Consider the following 19,451-nt stretch of genomic DNA (forward strand, 5'->3'; position numbering starts at 1 on the left):
TGTTAATATATCTTGCCAAAAGAAGTTTTCATGCAGTTTTTACCTGTGCTCAGTAGGAAAACTGTTGACTTGGCATTAGATTTTCATTCAGATCTGTCCCCGGAAGAAGCAGCTCTGATGAAAAAAGAAATGTGGGCTCAGGAGGGATGTGAAGTTCATTTCCTGCCAGATTGAATGCACATATTAATATGTAGGATCTGAATAATGTCATATAATTTTGGTTTTATATGAATTGCATTTGTCCAAATATTCATTTCTAAGATATTGTTTCAGAGTGGAAATTAATTTTAAATAAACGAAGACCTTTTATATTAAAATAAATACTGTCCTTCTGGAAATGTGTTTAGTATAGCAAAAGTGCTATATTTAAAGTTAAAGGGATCCTTGTTGAAATGCTGTGTTGTGAGGAGGGTGCTACCAGCATTTTGCTCAGAGCTGATTCTCCTTACTCTGGTTTTGAAAGTTTCTGCTTTTGATACTCAAGAGGGTGATTGATTGAACTCAAATGATCTAAAAGTTATGAGCAGCGGAGATTAAAAATGGTGGCAGAGTAAGCAGATGCTGCAGGGACATGCACCCAGGAACAAACTGGTATTACAACTAGAATACAGAGAAACGTCCTGAGCAGTCAATGGAAAACTCACAGGAGAGAACCCGGATACCTGAGGACTGGAAGTGGAGACCACATACAGACTGGTTTGTTCTGTATATTGTAAAAAAAAAAAAAAAAAATGAAGAAGAAGAAGGAAAGAAAGAAAAGTTCTGCAGTAAAAAATAAAAATTATGAGCTGTAATGCTGTGTTTTATGGCCAATACTTTTTATTATAATTCTATGATTATTCAGTAGCAGACCATGTAGCTATTGGTGTATTTATAAATGTCAAATAATTAATAATAGAAATACTGGTGTTTTCAGCTGCCTTGAATATTTTTCATAAAATACATGAAGTTTCTTTTTTCTTGTTTTTTGTTTTTTTACTCTATCTACTATATATTTCTTGCTATCAGTCATTCTATTAATAAGACTTAATGTTCATTCAGATATTTCATGCTCGGAAGGAGTGAGATTTGTCAGTACACATCACAAGTAAGGAAAACACAGGTCGTTGAAATGGTTTACTTGAAACTTCATTTGGTGTGCTCTCTTTCCTTTCTCTGAGAAACCTCTAAGATACTGAAACTACACTTCCACTTAAATAGAACTTTCATATCTTTTTTTTTTGTTTGTGTGTAATACAAAACCAGAAGATGTGTCAAATGCCTTGATGTGAACTGAAAGTCAATGAGTTCATCATATATTCCTTAAAAGCTTCCTGGAGATTTAACATTGGCCTGGATAATTTAATCAGTGTTGGATAATAATTTCTGGAAACATTAAACTCTGAGTGGTGACTAGAGCAGGAATGTGACCAGGTTCTCCTCATTGCTCTTCAGTGTGTCAACAAACAGATATTTATTGAGCACCCGTGTATGGGATTGTTGAATAAGCAATATGTAAACTTGATACCCTCAAGGTCATTTTCTTACAGGGAAGACAGATGATAAACAATAAAAAATAAGATTACTTCAGATTTGTTGACTGTGTATTTGAAAATATATAGCAAGTAGACATTTTAAAAAATTTTTATTTGTATTTCAGAGAGGAAGGGAGAAGGGGAGAGAGATAGAAGCATCAATGATGAGAGAGAATCATTGATTGGCTGCTTCTTGCATGCCCCACACTGGGGATCGAGTCCACAACTTGAGCATGTGCTCTGACCAGGAACCCAACCTTCACCTCCTGGTTCATAGGTCAACGCTCAACCACTGAGCCATGCTGGCCAGGTACTTGCAGATGTACAAGTAACACAGAAGCTCAGTCCCTTAAAATCAAAGCAAAAACGGTTTCTCTCCCGCGTTCCTGAAATGTCGAGGAGTAAAGTTTTGCTGGAAACATTTCATAGAACCTCCGTGATGTCTTACCTCTCCCAGCCTTACCACTTCAGTAAGAAAATATTTTTATTTGATTCCAGTGAAGTATTTTTGTCATTTTATTTGTGCTCTCCATTTACTCTTAATAATTTGCTTTGCTCCCATAATTTGTGGATAGAATAAAGCCGTGATTTTTAAAAGACAGTGTTTTCTAGCAATATTATAACATTGGGTAAGACTATTTGGGACCGGACAACTCTGCGTTGAAGTGTGGGCACGGTGCGCCTACCTTTGAATCCTTAGCAGAATGTGGCTGCGCGTGTCACTGGTGTGTCCCTGGCGCTGTGGAGCGAGAGTTACCCACTTCTCTGCTGAAGCACGTGCAGTGACTTCCCGCTCCGGAGAATTCCGAGTGACATTCGTGCTGTCTTAAGTAACGCCCCACAATGAGAAATGCTGGCGCTAATTGCTTTTACTGGAGTGTTTTTACATGTTGACCACTTATCTCACGTTTTTGTCTCTGGTGTGATTTGAATTTCACTCTGATAGAGTTGTGCGAGTCTTCTGAGTCTGTCTGAGACTTGTGTTAACACGTGTGAAAAGTGCCCCTATCTCATACATCCCTACTTTGCTTCCATTTCATAGATACTTTGTGAACTAGTTTTTAAATTTTAAGAAGGAATCATTGAATCCCTTTTAGTAAGAGCTCTCCATGCATCGGCTGAGTCTCTAATGTCTTCTGCCGTGTTTGACATATGGGCCACATTAAATCTCACTTAATGGATAAAAGATTGAATGAGTGAATAAATAATTTAAAAGCATTCATGTCTACTAGATTAATTTTGACACAGGGTTGATAGCAAGATAAGGTTGTATTCGATATTTCTTAGCATATTATGTTAAAATATAGCCTTTATACTAATTGGAAATTATGGTCTTTAGACTAATTTATTTGTGGCTTACCACAGAAAATGAGCCGTTCTTTGTTACCTAAAGGTAGCTGTAAATTTATTCTGCTTTGGCCTTGTTGCTGTTGAACATGGTAAAGGGACTAATTATGTATGTAATTTAAAGAGAAATACTGTATTATCAAGATTATTTTAATTTTAAAATATATTTTATTGATTTTTACGGAGAGGAAGGGAGAGAGATAGTTAAAACATCGATGAGAGAGAAATATCAATCAGCTGCCTCCCATACACCCCCCACTGAGGATGTGCCCGAAACCAAGGTACATGCCCTTGACCAGAATTGAACCAGGATCCTTCAGTCTGCAGGCCGGCGTTCTGCCCACTGAGCCAGACCAGTCAGGGCTGTCATGATGACTTTAAATACTGTTGTTAATCGCTAAAGGCTCCCTGTGGATTTTTCTGGGGAAATGATAGCTATGCTTATGAACCATTACAATGTTGCCTCCTACCCATGACTGTGGGCTGTGCTTTCAGTATGCTTCCTTTACCTCTTCACCAATGTTCTGTAGATTTTATTGTACAAGTCTTTCATCTCTTCGGTTAATTCCTAAGTATTGTATTATTTTTGAAGCTACTGTAAATGGATTTTTTTTTTTAGTTTCTTTTTTGAATTGTTTATTGTTAGTGTACAGAAATGCAACTAATTTTTGTGTGCTTGCTTTTTTATCTTGCTACTTTGTTGAATTCTAAGTGTGTTTTTTTTTGTGTGTGTGTGTGTGTGTGTGTGTGTGTGAAATATTCAGGTTTTTACCTATGAGATCATATCACCTACAAACAGATCAATTTACTACTTCTTTCAAATTTGATGTCTTATTTTCTTGCCTAATTCCTCTGCCTAGAACTGTGCTCTGTGGTGAGTGGAAGTGGGCATTCTGGCTCGTTCCTGATGGCTCCCAGCCTGGACAGCCGCAGGGGGAACAAGAGGCTGCCTCCTTGCGGGCCTGGACAGGCCGCACGCACACTGCCTTAGTGTGGGAGCTGGGCCCGGGCTGGCCACTCAGAACCGGGGCTTCAGTGGTCTGGGCCAGCTGTTTCTTGTGTCCTGTTGGTCACACAGTATGTTCTTGCCATGTAGCCAGCCCTGCAGGGAGATCTCTCTTCCACACGGGTGCCTGTCCCAGTTACACACCCTTTTCCGTGCACATATGTGAACAAGCCACAGTGTAGCATGTTTGCAGGTACAGCCATTTATAGGTAACTGTGAAATGACAAGCAAGTCGGGTCATTTCAGGTCCCTCCAAAATTCACATGCCCATCTAGCTCTAAAGTTGTGTGTTTAACACTTATTTAAAGGTTTTACAATCCAGGTTCTAGATTTCATACAAGGAAGCATTGCAGCGAAGCCTTCTGTTTATTGAAAGACATGTTGCGTGTTCCAGACCCTGCACCGAGTGCGTTCTAATTGTGTTTCCCTCCTTCTCCCTCCCCAGACGAGCCGGTGCCTAAGGAAGTCAGCCGGGTAAGTGCGGGGGCCTCGCTCTGCCTCCACCGGATGGGAAAGGCGCCTTTTGTGTGCTTCCTCAGGGCTCTGCGAGCTGAAGGATCGGGCTGAGGATAAGGGATGGGAGAGCTGAGTGCAAGGGGAGCAGCAGTGACAGAATTCCCTTTTATTTTCCAACTTCCCTGGCTGGTGTGAGGAGAAGGGGCCTAGGGGGCGAGCTGGAGCGCAGGGAGCTGCCGGTAGGAGCCTGCTTCTCAGTGGTTTTACAGAGGCCCCGGCATGGCTTGTGCTGGGGCAGCACAGGTTCCGCTGCCACCTCTCCCAGCCCCACCTGCCTGCCGTGTCCCTGGTCCCTGGATGGAGCCCAGGGCGGCCCTGGACTCCGCGGGCGTGGAGGTGGTGGAGAGCGGCGGGCTAGGTGGCAGCCACAGGGATGCAGCGGTGGACGGCGACGCTCTCGGGGGTGCAGGAGCTTGGCCTCTCTTGATGCTTCACTCACTGGCGCATTTGGACCGTTTTCACTGATGAAGGTGCCGGCAGCATTATACGTAAAACCTGAGAAACAGCTGCGATATTTGATATAAATAGGCATGCATGGGGTCTGTGCTAACTCTAAGTAGCTCATAGCAGTTTTACTTTGTCCCCTGTTTTATCGTAGAATATATTAAACCATGCTGTGTAAAAGTATATAAAGTAATACAGTTGGGTGTGTTTTATGAAGGAAGGAATTTTATTATATTTAATTGTGCCGTTTATGTTTTTATTGAAGTACCAAGATACGAACATGCAGGGAGTCGTGTATGAACTGAACAGCTACATCGAGCAGCGGCTGGACACGGGCGGGGACAACCAGCTGCTGCTGTACGAGCTGAGCAGCATCATCAGAACAGGTGAGACCACCGCGCGGCTCGCATGGAGGACGGCTGGCTCGCTGCTGCCTGGCAGAGAAGGGCGCCACCATGTGCTCACGGAGAGGCAGGGGGCGCCATGTGCTTCCTTCTGTTCTTGGGCTAACGTTGGAAGTGAAAACGTTTTATTCTGAAACTCTCAGAATCCCCAAAAACAGCATCTGCCTGAAGTTTAAATGGAGTGTACTAGGCCTTCTCATTCAAACCTGGCTTCCTTTGGATAGTTTTATTGGACCAAGTCACATTTATACAAGAAATCACTAATTTTAGGGGAAAAGCAGCATTTTAAATTTATTTGGGCAGGTGACAGCTTTATGTACTATTATGACCATCCGGCTGATGAGAAAGCTGCGGTAGGGACAGGCCACACTGCAGGAAAGAGTGAGATTCGGGCGTTGCGCTGAGCCGTACTCTCTGCTGGGGGAGCTGCTGCCAGCCCACCCCGAAGCATGCTAGCGAAGTTCAGCATGCTCTCTTCAGTGACGATGTGCAGATGCGAGCAGAATTCTTTTTGGCTGATGCTTCTATTGATTATTCAATATTCTGAAAATCAATTCTAGTATTTTTAATACTTTGAGAATTAAATACAACTCTCAGATTGTAAAAATATTTTTTTCAATAATTCTGATTTTTAAGTTTGCCAAGTACGTTATTACATAGTACCCTGCCTGCTCTGTGAGTTGAGGATGTCACACCCTAAACGTGGCCACGGCTGATGAAAGTAAATGAAAACGCTCTACGTGTGTAAATGGGTAAAGCCACAGGCCATTGCGTCCAGTTTGCCGCACGCCTGGCGACTGTTAGAGACCCACTGACCGTCTCGGTGCCGAGGCCTGGCCTCGAGGGCTCCCGTGCTGTGTCTTCTGTTCCCATCAGTCTCTTCCTCTCTCATTGCCTTGGCAGCCACAAAAGCGGATGGATTTGCACTGTATTTCCTTGGCGAGTGCAATAATGTAAGTATCTACATTTAGATTTTGGCGCCCTAGTTAAGAAAATGTCATAAGCGTTTTAGAAAGTAAACTGTTACGTTAACATCGTAATAGACATATTGGAATGAAGTGCTTTAAGTTCACCTTACTGTTTGTTTCTATATGTGGTGTTACCAGCCGAGAATTTTACCAACATGGCACAGTGAGGGGTAAAGTCTTACAATTTACCGATTGCTTGGGTTGTGGTGCGTGGTGGTCTACCTTACAGATGACATTTCTAGATTATGGTTTTGTGAAGAAGCTATTTCACCCTGCGGGCAGCCCTTTACACACCGTCTGCAGCAGAGCAAAGTGAGAGCAGAAGGTCAGCTTTGTTAAACCTGAGGCGGCTCTGCCCGGCCGGTGCGGCTCAGCAGGTGGGGCGGAGCCCCTGCACTGGAAGGCTGCTGGAGATGTCGGCAGGGCCCCTGCTTGGTGGTGGGCTCGGGAATTCAGGAGGCAGCCAGTTGGTGCTCCCCGCTCACATTGATGTTTCTCTTTCTTTCCCTCTCATCTAAAAGTCAGTAAAGAACCTTTTTTAAGAAATAAAATAAAATGTAACTTTTAGATTGTTGAAGACAACTCAGTGTTTTGGGAGGGAGTTTCTCGGAAGTGACTCCCTGAGCTGCATGGCCCTGGTTCGGCCCTCCCAGGGCGGCCTTGGCGTGGCTGCTCTGCCTTCCTCCGGGGGCGGACTGGCCGTGTCGCTGGTTTACCTGGCGGCGTGCAGAGTCTCACGTGTCCAGTTCCCGGCCTCTCAGTGTCATTGCGGCATTAAACACACGTACGCGTTTTAGAAGGATGTTCTTACACTCAGAGCTTAAATATTGCATCTCCGTTATAAATTGGTTTGGCAAGCTCCTGTGGTGCGTCTGGCGTTGTGGTTTGAGATTTGGCACGTGTTTTTGCAGCGTGATACTCAGGTCCTGGGCTGTTCGTGTGTGTAAATGGGGATGGGAGTGGAGACGCAGTGCGCTGAGGGTTTGTTGTGGTCTCCTGAGTATACAGCAGGGCAGGCCGGAAAGTGAGGTGCAGGCAGTGCCGACTGGCTGGATTCCCTAACTCGTAGGGGACCCCGCACCTCCCCAGCCCTGTGTTCTCACTGTTACGGGACAGGAAGGTCTTTAGGGACCTTTTCTCAGCCATTTCGGTATTCCCCCAGCATCTCCTTTGGTGGGTTCATACAGTCAGCCACCAGAGTGCTTATGAAGGGGCCTTATCCAGGCATCCCTCTGCCTCCACCTGCTCTACCTGTCCCGTGCTGGTGGGACTTGAAGGTGGCTAAGATACTAAGGTAACAAATGGATCTCACTGTTCTCTGTTCATTCTAAAAAGTTCCTTCTACATTTTGGGATTTTTATTAAAAAGTAACAATTTCTTTTAGAAAATTCTGGTATGATTGCATTTATTCTTATTTACTGCCGGGCATATGAGCTCAGGGTGGAAGGGAGTCCACCTGTTGATATTTGCTTTGTGGACTAAAGAATTTTCTGACCACTGGCCTAGAACATAAGCTTTGTGGAGCAGAGGGCTGATCTGGGAGGGGAGCCTTAGGGAGGGTGCTGTATTCTGTTGACTATTTTCTCGTTTGTGTAATCGACGTGGGGGCGAGGCCTTGGTGTCTGTGGGTGGGAGACCTGACACTCCGAGTGTACCCTCAGCTGTGTCCGCGGCTGCCCTTCGTTCTCCCTTCTTGCTTCTCTGCTCCATCTGGAGTCCGTCCTCTGGGCCGGGGATTTCCCTGAGCAAGAACCTGTGACGGGAGCCAGTGTTTGCCTGTCTGAACATGTCTGTCACCACGCTCTCTACAAATGCTTTGGCTGGATAAAGGGTCCAGGCTGGTATATATCATCTCTCTGTAGATTGCTAGAAGACAGTTACTTTTTGGTTATGTTCCATTTGTCTCAGTCCTTCATTACAGCGTTTAATCCCCTAGACTTATCTTTTATTTATTGAAATAGATGAATTATATCTTCTTTGTATTCTTTCTGAATTTAGTTTCCTTCCTTTCATTTCTTCCATCTTTCATAGAGGGTGACTTATTTCTTTATGTGTTTCATGTTTTCCATTTTTCAATTGTGAATCATATTATTTCTTGGGTCTTTTACAATGAGTATTTTTTTTAGAAATATACTTTTATTGATTTTTTCAGAGAGGAAGGGAGAGGGATAGAGAGTTAGAAACATCAATGAGAGAAAAAGATCAATCAGCTACCTCCTATTGGGGGATCAAGCCCACAACCAAGGTACATGGCCTTGGTTGGAATCGAAACTGAGACCCAGTAAACAGGCCATGCTCTATCCACTGAGCCAAACAGTTGGCTACAGTGGGTATCCTTTAAGCTCATGCTGCAGTTTCTTTCCTAGAGATAGGTTGTGCATTTGTTTCTGACTATCACTTGCGGAAGGTGTGGCCGATCCAAGACCATTAACCTAATTATCTAATTGAGTTGTTTTCGGCCTACAAGTGGTTGATATTCTGGTCCCAACCGTGGGGCGCACAGCTAGTTTCTCAGAGGAGAGTTGGTTCTCACTCCGGCAGTAAGTGCACAAGGCTCCGGTGCCCTTGCGGCTGCCAGTGTGTTTGCCTTCAGGCTCAGCGGGGCGGCCCCCCAGGTCTCCCCGAGCTTTCCCTGGAGGGACCCCGGCTTCTCTTCCTCCGGGTCACCAGGCGGCTTTCCCGAGGGAACGTCGCAATGTCCAGGCTTGGGTCGCTGCTTCCCAGTTTGGGGTTGGCTTACCCAGAATCCCCGTCTGCACTCCCTTCTCAATGTTTGTGGGTCCTCCTGGTCCTCAGCCCAGCACTGCGTTTTAAAGGATTTGCAAATGATACTACACCCACCTTCACATAATTTTAAAGTTGTTTTTTTCAAGAGTGTCAAATGATCTAATCTGCCATATTGCTTGCAACAGATGTTGACATACTTCTGCAATGTAAGCTAATACCCCCATAAAATAAAATAAAACACCTCTTTGCACAGATGAGCAGATGCATGTGTATTTCCTTATATTCCTTCCTTTTGCACATGAAAGTTACCATTTATACGAGTTTATCAATGTTTTTAAAGATTGCCTATGGATTTTGAATCATAGTTAGAAAGCTTCTCTTAAATAACTTACTTTCAAAACAAAATGTAAATGCTTTGGTGACAAAGTTACAATATGCAACCTAAATAGAGAATGAGATAATTTTAAGTGTAGATCAATAAATACCATGGATTGAGATAGAGATAGAAGGAATTATAAAATTCTTATATTTGTAAAAGTATTCTTTTTTTCATGAATGAGAATGAGTAGAAATAGTTAATTTTCTGGAATTGATGTATTGAGAAACACAATTTTAAGTAATATTGAAATATATCAAAAGTTTCAGTAGTATAATTAAATATTGGCATTAATATTACAACAGAGGTAAAATGTAAAGAAAATACCAAGTTACTAGTATAGAAAATGAGCTACATAGCATTAAAACACTAATAAAACATCAAGTGTGATTATGAAACTCATCGTAAAAATATGTCACAATAAAATTACACATAGAATAGGTCCACCTATTGAAAGAAAGAAAAAAGTCAGTCAGGCTGAAGCCCCCACAGCTTATCTGCTTCCTGGAGGGACGTGCAGGCCTGGGGGGAAGGACTCCTCAGCCGGAGCGAACCTGCTCCCGAAGATGCCGACCGGAGGGCACGTGCCACGAGAGCAGGAGCCGCTGAACCGAGGAAAGAAAGGGTTCGGGGAGGGAGGTCACCTGACTCGTGGAGGCTCAGTCTGCAGTGAAGGTCGAGCTCCCCCAAAGTTTACACAGTAAACATTGGAACATTGGAATCTATAATGCAAAACACACAGAAAGTGGGCAGAAAATGCAGGAGTGGTTTTAGTTGCTGACAGATAAAAAAAAGTCATTTTTAATTCAGTTTCTTATTTTAGGATTTACCAACTTGGGGTTCCCTTTCTTTAAATCATATTCTGCATTGATGTATTTAGCTTCTACTTAAGAAATTCAGATCCCCCTGATGGCTGAAAACAAGGAAATTTCACCTTTATATTTAAATGTAAACAATAAGCCAGTTACTCTTTGAACAAAGAAGAGAACCAGATACAGTGAGTGGAATATTTAGAGAACAATGGTGATGAAACTGAATTACAATATTTCTAAAGTTGTGAACTTACTTAGTTCACAGTGGAAAATTCACATCCTTAAAGTATTAAACATTTTAATACATTTTTGGAACATTAATAAATAAGAGAAGAAGAGTGAGTGGATGTATTGTTTGGACACGTTTTTAGTGGGTTTGACCACATGACCCACATGATTTTAATCATCAATTAAAATCCCTGCCTCTGGCATTGAGCAATTTCACTTATGGATACAGGAAAAGAAACTCCGGATCCTTTAAAGATAAGCCACTGCCAACCTATTGACAAGGGAGAGAAAACACTCATATGCCTAAGGATTTAAAAATAGCAAAACATTGGTTACAGTGAAAATGACAAATATAGGAGGGTCTTGGACTGTTAAAAGTGAAAGTCTAAAATGGAAAGTTTTCGAGGAATTCTAAGGTACTCTATTTAATGCAAACAGTGATAGAAACACTGCAGACCAGTAAGTGGAAGACATTGAAGATGGATCTCAAGTAGTGCTTTTCTGAAAACTACCTGTGTTTCCCCGAAAATAAGACATCCTCTGAAAATAAGACCTAGCGCAACTTTGGAAGAAAAAAAATTAATGTAAGACACTGTCTTGTTTCCGGGGAAACGGTAGTAGGAGTTGATTAACACTGTTTAAGTAGTTTTCCACAGGAGTTTGATTCTGGAGGCAGATTAGTGAGTGCGATTCACTACTTGGTGACTTTGACAAGAGTCTTTCATTTCCTCAGAGTTCATTTAACTTGCATGCTTAAATGTTACTTCATGAGAACGTTATTCAACAAGCCATTTTAACACCTGCAACGTACCAGAAACGGTGCTCCATTGCAAAGCACACGAAGGCAAAGAACAAGTCCTTTCTGTGGTCAGGGAATGTGCAGCCAGAGGGAAGATGGAGAAATCCACACTAAATCACTGCACGTGGCGTTGAAGGGGTCAGGGAGGCACCACGGTGCTCCGAGTCCCGGCATGGGGGTTGCTGGGGCGGGTCCCATTGAAAGCCGTTGGCTGATTGGCTCTGTTGAGCAGAGCTTGGAAGACCTTGCTCAGAGGTAAGAGGGGGAAATAAAGGCCTTTTGGGGAGAAGAAGTGAACCTGTGAGAGCGGGGAGCTGGGAGAGGAAGCAGGTGCCGCTGAGTTTGGGCCAGAGCAGCGCCTGGCACGTGACTGCCAGGTGTTCTAGAAACGCCGTGGGAAACTCCAGTGTTTCCATGGCTAACACCGGGCTCACTTCAACCCTCAGGGTTCTTATGTTCTTCTCTCATGCCTGCTCACACCCCCCGCTGGTTGGCACCTGGCATACTTCATGGCATTGTCAATAGTGCTCCTGTGTTATCCATAGAGCTCTGTAAAAGCTGAGCACCGTGTAGAGTCTAATAATACAAAAATAGTTTTTAATATATCAAGTAAGTTCCTAGATAGCTGTCCGCCTGTTGGTTTTAGCAGCCAGTTTGGAGCCAGGAGTTTACAGTAATTGTGTGGCTTTTCAGTTGTGTAGTAAACTAGCAGGTTTATTTTTAAGAAATGAGCAAACAAAGTCACTGATCTACTACTTCCAGTTCCAGGTGCCTGTGGGTGGGCTCGGCCATCTTCATGGACCTGGGTTCACTTGCCACCTAGCGCCATCTAGTGTCTCCTGGGAGAAATAACGGTCCACCTAAAGAGCTCCCTCTTAAAAGTGTTTCTGAAGTTTGACTGGTTGTGAGTTAGAGCCTTCCCATAAAATGAAGTTTCATGAATAAAGTGACCTTTGAATTGCATAAAGAAGGAAAAATGAGAGCAAGTGTTTACCAAAGGAAGTAGAATTGTCGATTTAGTGATGGTAATGAATCACACATTCCCATTTCATTTAAAAATTAGGTATTTAAAATAAATTGTGAGAGTCTGTTCTGTCTCCCACTAAATCATTTTTTCAAACTTGCTTTTTTTTATGATGCTATAAGTATAACGTGAAGATAATATTAAATTCATTCTTAATGCGCGTTGAGCAAAGTCATCCAAAACGACAAACAGCAGTCAGCACCATCATAATCAGTAAGAGCTGCTGCTGGGCGCTGCTGGGAACAGGCCTTCCATCCGGTACGGGAAGCTCCTCAAGAGCCGTCTGCGCCTCTCGGTTCGCCTGCAGTTCATTTCCGGAGCCTGTCTGGCGGAGACAGGAGTGCCGGCACCTCCTCCTGATGGACTTCCCCAGGGCTTGGGAAAACCAACGTCCATTCCGATTTGTCTGCAAGCCAAATATACCGCATCCTGTAAATGTCTGTCTTGAAATCCTCTCTCTTCCTGTTCTCGACTCATTTTTACGCTCCGCCCAGTCTCGCACATGGAATTATTGCGACGAGAGGTGGCACACGCAGCGAAGACCTTGCCGCCTCTGTGCCATATGCACATAGAACGATAGCAGCTTCACACACAGGGACCGATATCTGGCCTCTTTAAAATAAACGAGGTGGAATGGCTATTCATCATCTTGTGTATTACAGTGTAAATGTTTGTATTCTTTAAAGTGTGTGACTTGTATTTAAATACTTTAAAAGAGAAGCACTTAAATATATAGTTCCACCGTCACGTACTCAGTAGCCAGTGCTGCGCGAGCACTGCCTTGGCTGAGGCAGGGCGCTTGTGACTGGAGCGGAGCTGCCCCGCCAGGACGGTGATGTGTGAGGCAGCCGGTGTCCCATGCCCTCTCCCCGTTCGTTCCCGCCATGGGAGGGCCAAGTGTAGGCAGCTCACGTCTTGCGATTATAGATGAGATTTTATGTGAAAAAGGAGTCTCTGACATTACAAAGCTTGCAAACCACTCAACTAAAAAGTTGATAGACACACCCAACTCCTGCCTTTCCCTAGAGCAGCATGGGGCTGGCCTGAGCTCAGAGGGACGTGCTTGGCCTGAGAGGTGGTCCAATGCTTGTAGGTCCAGGCCTTCCGCCTGGAAGCCCGGCGGTCCGATCGAGGATGGCAGTCGGCTGGGAGACATCACCCAGCCTCAGTGGTTTCCATGTTGGGTTTATGTTGTCGTGGAGTTATGTCAGAGTGCTGCCCAGCGCCCAGGGGATGCCCATAGGCGAACCATTCTGGTTTAGTAGATCTTTGAGATGTGATTTGTTTTAGCCAAAATAATGGATCATATTTTTAAAAACATTAATTTGAAAATGATGTCAGAACTAGACCCTCCCACCCAGGCACCTGACAGGGCAGGTGCCCCCAGACACGCCCAGAACTTGTGCGCAGAGCCGGGTCCTGACTGCTGTCGAGTGCGGCCTTCACAGCGTGTGGCAGGCGGCCCCTCCCAGCAGGGAGGGACTGTGTGTGCGGAGGAGACTGGGCTCTGAGGAGGGAAGGTTCAGGAAAGGACAGAGTCGCACCCTCGGGCGTTGTTACTCACCCGCTGCAGATGGTGGCCCAGGCCGCAGGGAGAGTGGGTCTGGTTCTTGTCAGACACCGTCTTGAGCCCTAGGACAGCTTCCTTTTCTTCCATGCCATTGTTATGGAGACAAACCTGGCTACTGAAGAGCCTTTCTGTGCACATTCACTCAAGTCCCGCATCGCCCTGTGTGTGTGTGAGGGTGTGAGTTTCAGCTCAGGCGCTCCAGGCCGGCCACTGCGCCTCTCCCTCGCATCTGCTCCTCCCCAGCACCCGGCCTCCTCGGGACTGTCACAAAACGCCAGGAGTCTCTGCCCCATGCACGGCGCACGGAAGCCTACAAACTGTTCTCTCTTCTCCCAGAGCCTGTGCGTGTTCACGCCCCCTGGCTTCAACGAGGGCAAACCCCGGCTCATCCCCGCGGGGCCCATTGCCGATGGCACCACCACCTCCGCCTTCGTGGCCAAGTCCCGGAAGACGCTGCTCGTGGAAGACATCCTTGGGGTACGTGGCTCCTCAGTGCCGCCCTCCAGGAGGTGGGGGGAAGTGTTAATTGAGAGAGAAGACTTATCACGTTGATGGTATAATTTAAGCCATTTTATTAAAGCATCAAAGCAAGACACATGTCAGTCATGACTTTGTAAGTGAACAAAGTTTTTGTACTCAGAAAACCATGTCTTACATGCTCACTAAGTGTATGCCAGTATAGCTAATCATGAAAATGTATATTTATCCTCATGCAGACTAAGTGGTAACTGTCGGTAGGTCACATTTTAGCAGGATGTGCATGAATGGATAGCCATCGCAGGGGGACCCCAAATTTGGGTGTCACACAACAACCACCTGGTGTTCCCATAAGTCTGGATGGGCCCTCCTGCTGGGCTGGGCTGGCCTGGCTGGATTGCTTACACAGCTGCCATTAGCTGGCCACACCTCGGAGCTGGCCGGCCTCAGATGGCCGCGGCTCTCCAGGTGTGTCCCCACCACTCGGAGGGTGGCCTAGCACACTCTTACGGTGGCGGCCGGGGTCCTGGAGAGGAAGTCAGACCTGCCTGTGAGGTTCCGAGACTGTGCTCCGATCACAAGTTCTGCCCTGTCGTTGGCCAGAGCAGACGCCGGGGGCAAGCGCAGTTTTCGGGACCCGATGAAGCACCGGTGCAGAGACTGTAATACAAAGTGAAGTTCTCTGAGTGACGGGGTGCCACCAGGTTTCTGGGTGCCATCCATTTGCTCTGAAAACTACCAAACAAGACTCAGAAGTGTGGGTTTTCATTGTGGTTCTGCCTCCAACTGTCTGTGTGACCTTGAACAAATCAGATAACTAGTTATTTAGAAAAAAAGAAAACAAAGCAGATTTCACTTTTAAAAAGTATTAAAGGTAGATACTGTATAAGTTGTCTGAAGCCATCTGAAAATGCTCTATTGTATATGCAAACTTCCAAAAGGTTTGTAAATTATACTATAAGTGTAGATTTGTGCTGTTCTAGATTCATGAAAAGTGTCTCGCAGAAAACAGAAACTGAACAAGTAGAATTAGTGTCTTGTTACTCATTTGGGAGATTTGGCTAAGCTAGAAAATTATTAAATTCAAAGAACCAATTTTTCTTTTGATAAAAAATTGACAATTATTGGGTGACTTGAATATTTAATATCAGTCTGAGGTTCAGGTAAAAGGACTATCATGAACATCCACTTTTGTGTTATTCTAACCTTCAAAATAGAAGAGAAACATTTAATATATAATTTCCTTCATATGATACTTACATTTGAATGTTCACTTGTGGCATTGTACTTAACACACCATTATAGAAGTCCTAGAACTGTAGCAGGTGGTGAATAACATGTTAGCCATCACCCTTTCTTTGGTTATTGCATGAAATGAATGTGTGTGAGTGGGTGAAGCCTGTTGCACAAAGCTAAGACTCAGGGCTGGTTTGTCCAGGAGCCACACTGCTGACAACAGTTTCCTGAAGCACTGCCGATGGTGGCCGTGGTCCCTTGGCTTTTCCTTGAAAGGGTCTGCTTGTTATTGAATATGAGGTGATTTCACAGGAATAAGGACCATAAGTGCATTATTCCATTCATTTTACTGAGCTGCTACCTTTCCCCATTTAATTTTCCAGGATGAACGATTTCCAGGCGGTACTGGACTGGAATCAGGGACTCGGATCAAGTCTGTTCTCTGTTTGCCGATCGTCACGGCGATTGGCGACCTGGTAGGCATCCTGGAGCTGTACCGGCACTGGGGCAAGGACTCCTTCTCCCTGCGCCAGCAGGAGGTGAGGCGGCAGGGCTGGGGCTGTGCTGGCTGAGGTGCTCCGTCAGAGTCGCAGTGAATGAATGAATGAATGAATAAATAGTTAAAGCCATAGTTTGCTTTTGATTCTATACTAATGACTTTTAAAACTTGTTTTGTTTTCTGGTTATTTAGAGAGGGGACTGATTAAATTGGAAATCAGGCATTTTAAAGTGAGAATCCATTGAGACAATAAAAGTAAGAGGACGTCCTGTTGTAAACCAGACAAAGCAGAGATTAACTCCAGACAGTTCCCATATTCTGGAGGTCTCACATTTTCCTAAAAACTTTAGCTTCCTTGAGGCTGTCGTGCATGAGGTGCCAGCACTAGATCCATGCGGAGGACAGTGCATTCTGTCCCTCTTCCCTGAGCGGGGTTTGGCTCATCAATACATCAATGAACATTGCAGTATGCCTGCCACACCCTCATGGCTGCACCTGTCCACTGCCCGATGGCACACCCTGTCCCCACTGTCCCCTCCTGCACCAGCCCCTGGAACAAGGCTGCAGGGCTCCTAGTCAGAGCCTGTGTGTGTCCTTGTCCTTCCCAGCTCCCGCCCCTTCTGCAGGGGTGCTTCCTGTGGCCCCCCAGGCAGCCTCCCGGAGCGTGTGCACACCGAGGCTCCCCTGCTCCTGTCCTCACTGCCGATTCCTGTTCCCGGTTCTCTGCGGCTCCACTGCCAGCTGATGCGCTGTGCACGCGCTTGCTCTTTCTTACCTTTTTTTTCAATTATATTTTTACTAGAGCCCAATGCACTAGGAAAATTCCCTCCAGCACCTGGGACCCAGGCTACTTCCTTCTAGCCACAGGCCAGCACCCGGGACCCAGGTGGCTTCACCTGGAAGGACATGAGGTCTAATTATCATATTTCCTTCTTGTTATTATAGATTGATTTCAGAGAGGAAGAGAGAAGAAGAGAGAGAGAATCATTGATGAGAGAGAATCATTGATCGGCTGCCTCCTGCATGCCCCACGTTGGGGATGGAGCCCACAACCAAGGCATGTGCCCTGACCGGGAATTGAACTGTGATCTCCTGGTTCATAGGTTGACTTTCAGCCACTGAGCCATGCTGGCTGAGCTCTCCTTTTCTGTCCCCACAGTCAGCTATTCTGTGTCCCTGGGTCCTGTCTTCAGCACCGAGGACAGTGCCCAGCACCTGGTGGATACCAGGTAAATACTTGCTAGGTGAATGGGTAGCAGAAGTAGAATAGTGAGTAATGTGAGCACTCGTGAGCAAAGTTTTGGAAATGCTTCATTGTAGAGTTGCTGTTATAGGCCTTTTTAATACTATTGTTATTACACTAAAATTATTTTATATTGAAGTCCGTGGACTCTACTCTTTTAACCCATTTATATTCCTTTCTATCCAAAATGAAGGGGAACAAGGAAGCACCTAGTTCCATTGTAAAGGCAGGAGGGATGCGAGAGAGAGGTTCTGTCATAACACAGGATGCTTTGTGCTGGCACCTCAGACAGTGTTCCTGCACGCGGTGGCTGGCGCACCCGGCTAACCGTGTTCTCTCCCCTTAGGTGGCCACAGCGAACCTCGCCTGGGCGTCGGTCGCCATTCACCAGGTGCAGGTGGGTCCCTGTCCCGGCTTTCTGCTTGCATCTTAGCGATGTTGTTATTTCTGAAACCTTACCGCTGGCTTCACGAAGTGGCGGTGATTTTTATACACTCATATACAGTTGCTCATCGTTTATGCAATAAAGGGTATGTGTCCTACTGGGATTTTTGTTTCCCCCGAAAGCCCAGGATCAATCTCCTCCTGGTAGGGACATTGATACTTCTCTGACTCCGTTTCCTAAGTCCAGGCATCCTCTCCACCCAATGGTGTATGGAAACATGAACATTGAATTTCAGAAAAAACACCTCACTCACACACTGCACAGCTTTCGTGGGGCTGGACTTGTGAAGCTCAGGGTACGCGGGACCAGTTCTGCGTTGTATTATATCTTCGCTGCTGCTCCTCGTGCTTTGCTTTTCTGAGTCCCCACGGCCAGCTTGGGTCAATGAGGGACCGGGCGATGCAGAGAAAGTCCTAAGTGTGGGGAACGGGGCTGAGGAGCAGGACGTGGGAGCTGACACGAGAGAGTGGATGGAAGATGTGCCCACGTCAGTTTGCCAAGTGGGAAGGGTTTGGAAGAGTGAGCGCTGGAGGCAGAGTGCCTGGACCAGATGCTGGCTCCACCCCGCACCCCGCACCCCGCACCCCACCCCGCACCCCGCCCCGCTCCGGTCTGAGCAAGGCTCCGAGCTCCTCCCGCTTCAGCTACACAGGCAGCCCCTCACCGGCAGGGCTCGTGGTGCTCAGAGGAGGTCCTGAGTACCAAGTGCTTGTCAGCACATCTAAGCCTTCAGGAAAAATGAGCTGGGATTGATGGAGTTCTACCTTTTACATGAAACAAGGTCGGTGGTGGTCTGGAATGGTGACTTGTAAAGAGGCAAATGTCTGCTATCCTTAATGGCCTTTGTTTCCCACGCAGCTATGCAGAGGCCTCGCCAAACAGACTGAGCTGAATGACTTTCTACTCGACGTGTCAAAGTGAGTGTGCGCTTCGGGGGCGGGCGGCTGCTGCTCTTGGTGACTGCACTGGACAGTTGGTGGACCGAGAGGCTTGGGGGCACTCTTGTCCTCCCTCCCTCCCTCACGCTGCCGGGGAGGGGCGGGACAGTTAGGCGATGGTTCTCATCTGCAGTTTGCTGTGCGTTTCTTTTAATGGATCTTTATTGTTGAAAGTATTATAGGTGTCCCCTTTCTCCCCCCATTGGCCCTTCCACCCTACTCCCCCCCCCCCATGTGTCCATGGGTTATGCATATGGTTCAGACACGGGGTGTCTGTTTGTGGGAGAAAACTAACAGCAGAAGAGAGGAATGTCCTAGTTAGTTCCTTTCAAAAAGACCTCTCTGGCATTTTCTGTAAAAGTCAGCGAAATGCTATTATTACTATTTAATTTTCCTGTGTACAGTAGCTGAGACAGGATTTTAGAGAAAAGGCCCATCGCCCGAGGCTGGACCTGAGAAACTCCGGACAGGGGTGGCAGCAGGACCAGGAACTTGATGGAGCCCAGGTGCACAGGGGTCCCGCTTGTGCTTGCCCTCGAGGCCTGAGGCTGCCGCAGGTGCGGTCAGGGTCACACCGGGAGAGCTGCCTGCCTTCCAGGCTGCCAGCAGCCCTCGGGCTTGCTTGCTCTACCCTCCCCGCTCTCCTGGCGTTCGTGACTAGTTAATCTGAAGCCGCTGCTGTGTGTTACACTTAGTTTCTTAAATATGAAGTTAGAGAAACACGAAATTGAAGAAGATCCTCTTTGATCCCCTAATCGTTGAGATAAAGTGAAATAATAGCTGTGGGGCACGTGATACCATTTCAGAACACATCCCGAGGGACGCCTTTCTTGTCCGTGGGCTTGAATCTCTTGTGAATTTTCCAAAACCCCGCTCCT

General features: G+C 46.0%; 1 protein-coding gene across 2 annotated transcripts in view; it reads left to right on the forward strand.

The window, feature by feature from the left end:
* The window catches only part of PDE10A (phosphodiesterase 10A), a 101,392-nt gene that overhangs the window by 54,979 nt on the left and 26,962 nt on the right, over positions 1-19,451 (forward strand). For both annotated transcript variants that reach the window (XM_036420364.2, XM_036420363.2), the window contains exons 3-9: positions 4,313-4,341; positions 5,093-5,213; positions 6,135-6,184; positions 14,072-14,212; positions 15,832-15,987; positions 17,537-17,587; positions 18,494-18,552. In XM_036420364.2, the coding sequence (XP_036276257.1) occupies positions 4,313-4,341; positions 5,093-5,213; positions 6,135-6,184; positions 14,072-14,212; positions 15,832-15,987; positions 17,537-17,587; positions 18,494-18,552 (607 nt within the window). The remainder of the gene's footprint in view (positions 1-4,312; positions 4,342-5,092; positions 5,214-6,134; positions 6,185-14,071; positions 14,213-15,831; positions 15,988-17,536; positions 17,588-18,493; positions 18,553-19,451) is intronic.

Source organism: Pipistrellus kuhlii, unplaced genomic scaffold (genome assembly GCF_014108245.1).
Source record: "Pipistrellus kuhlii isolate mPipKuh1 unplaced genomic scaffold, mPipKuh1.p scaffold_m20_p_67, whole genome shotgun sequence".
In the NCBI taxonomy this organism is placed as follows: Eukaryota; Metazoa; Chordata; class Mammalia; order Chiroptera; family Vespertilionidae; genus Pipistrellus; species Pipistrellus kuhlii.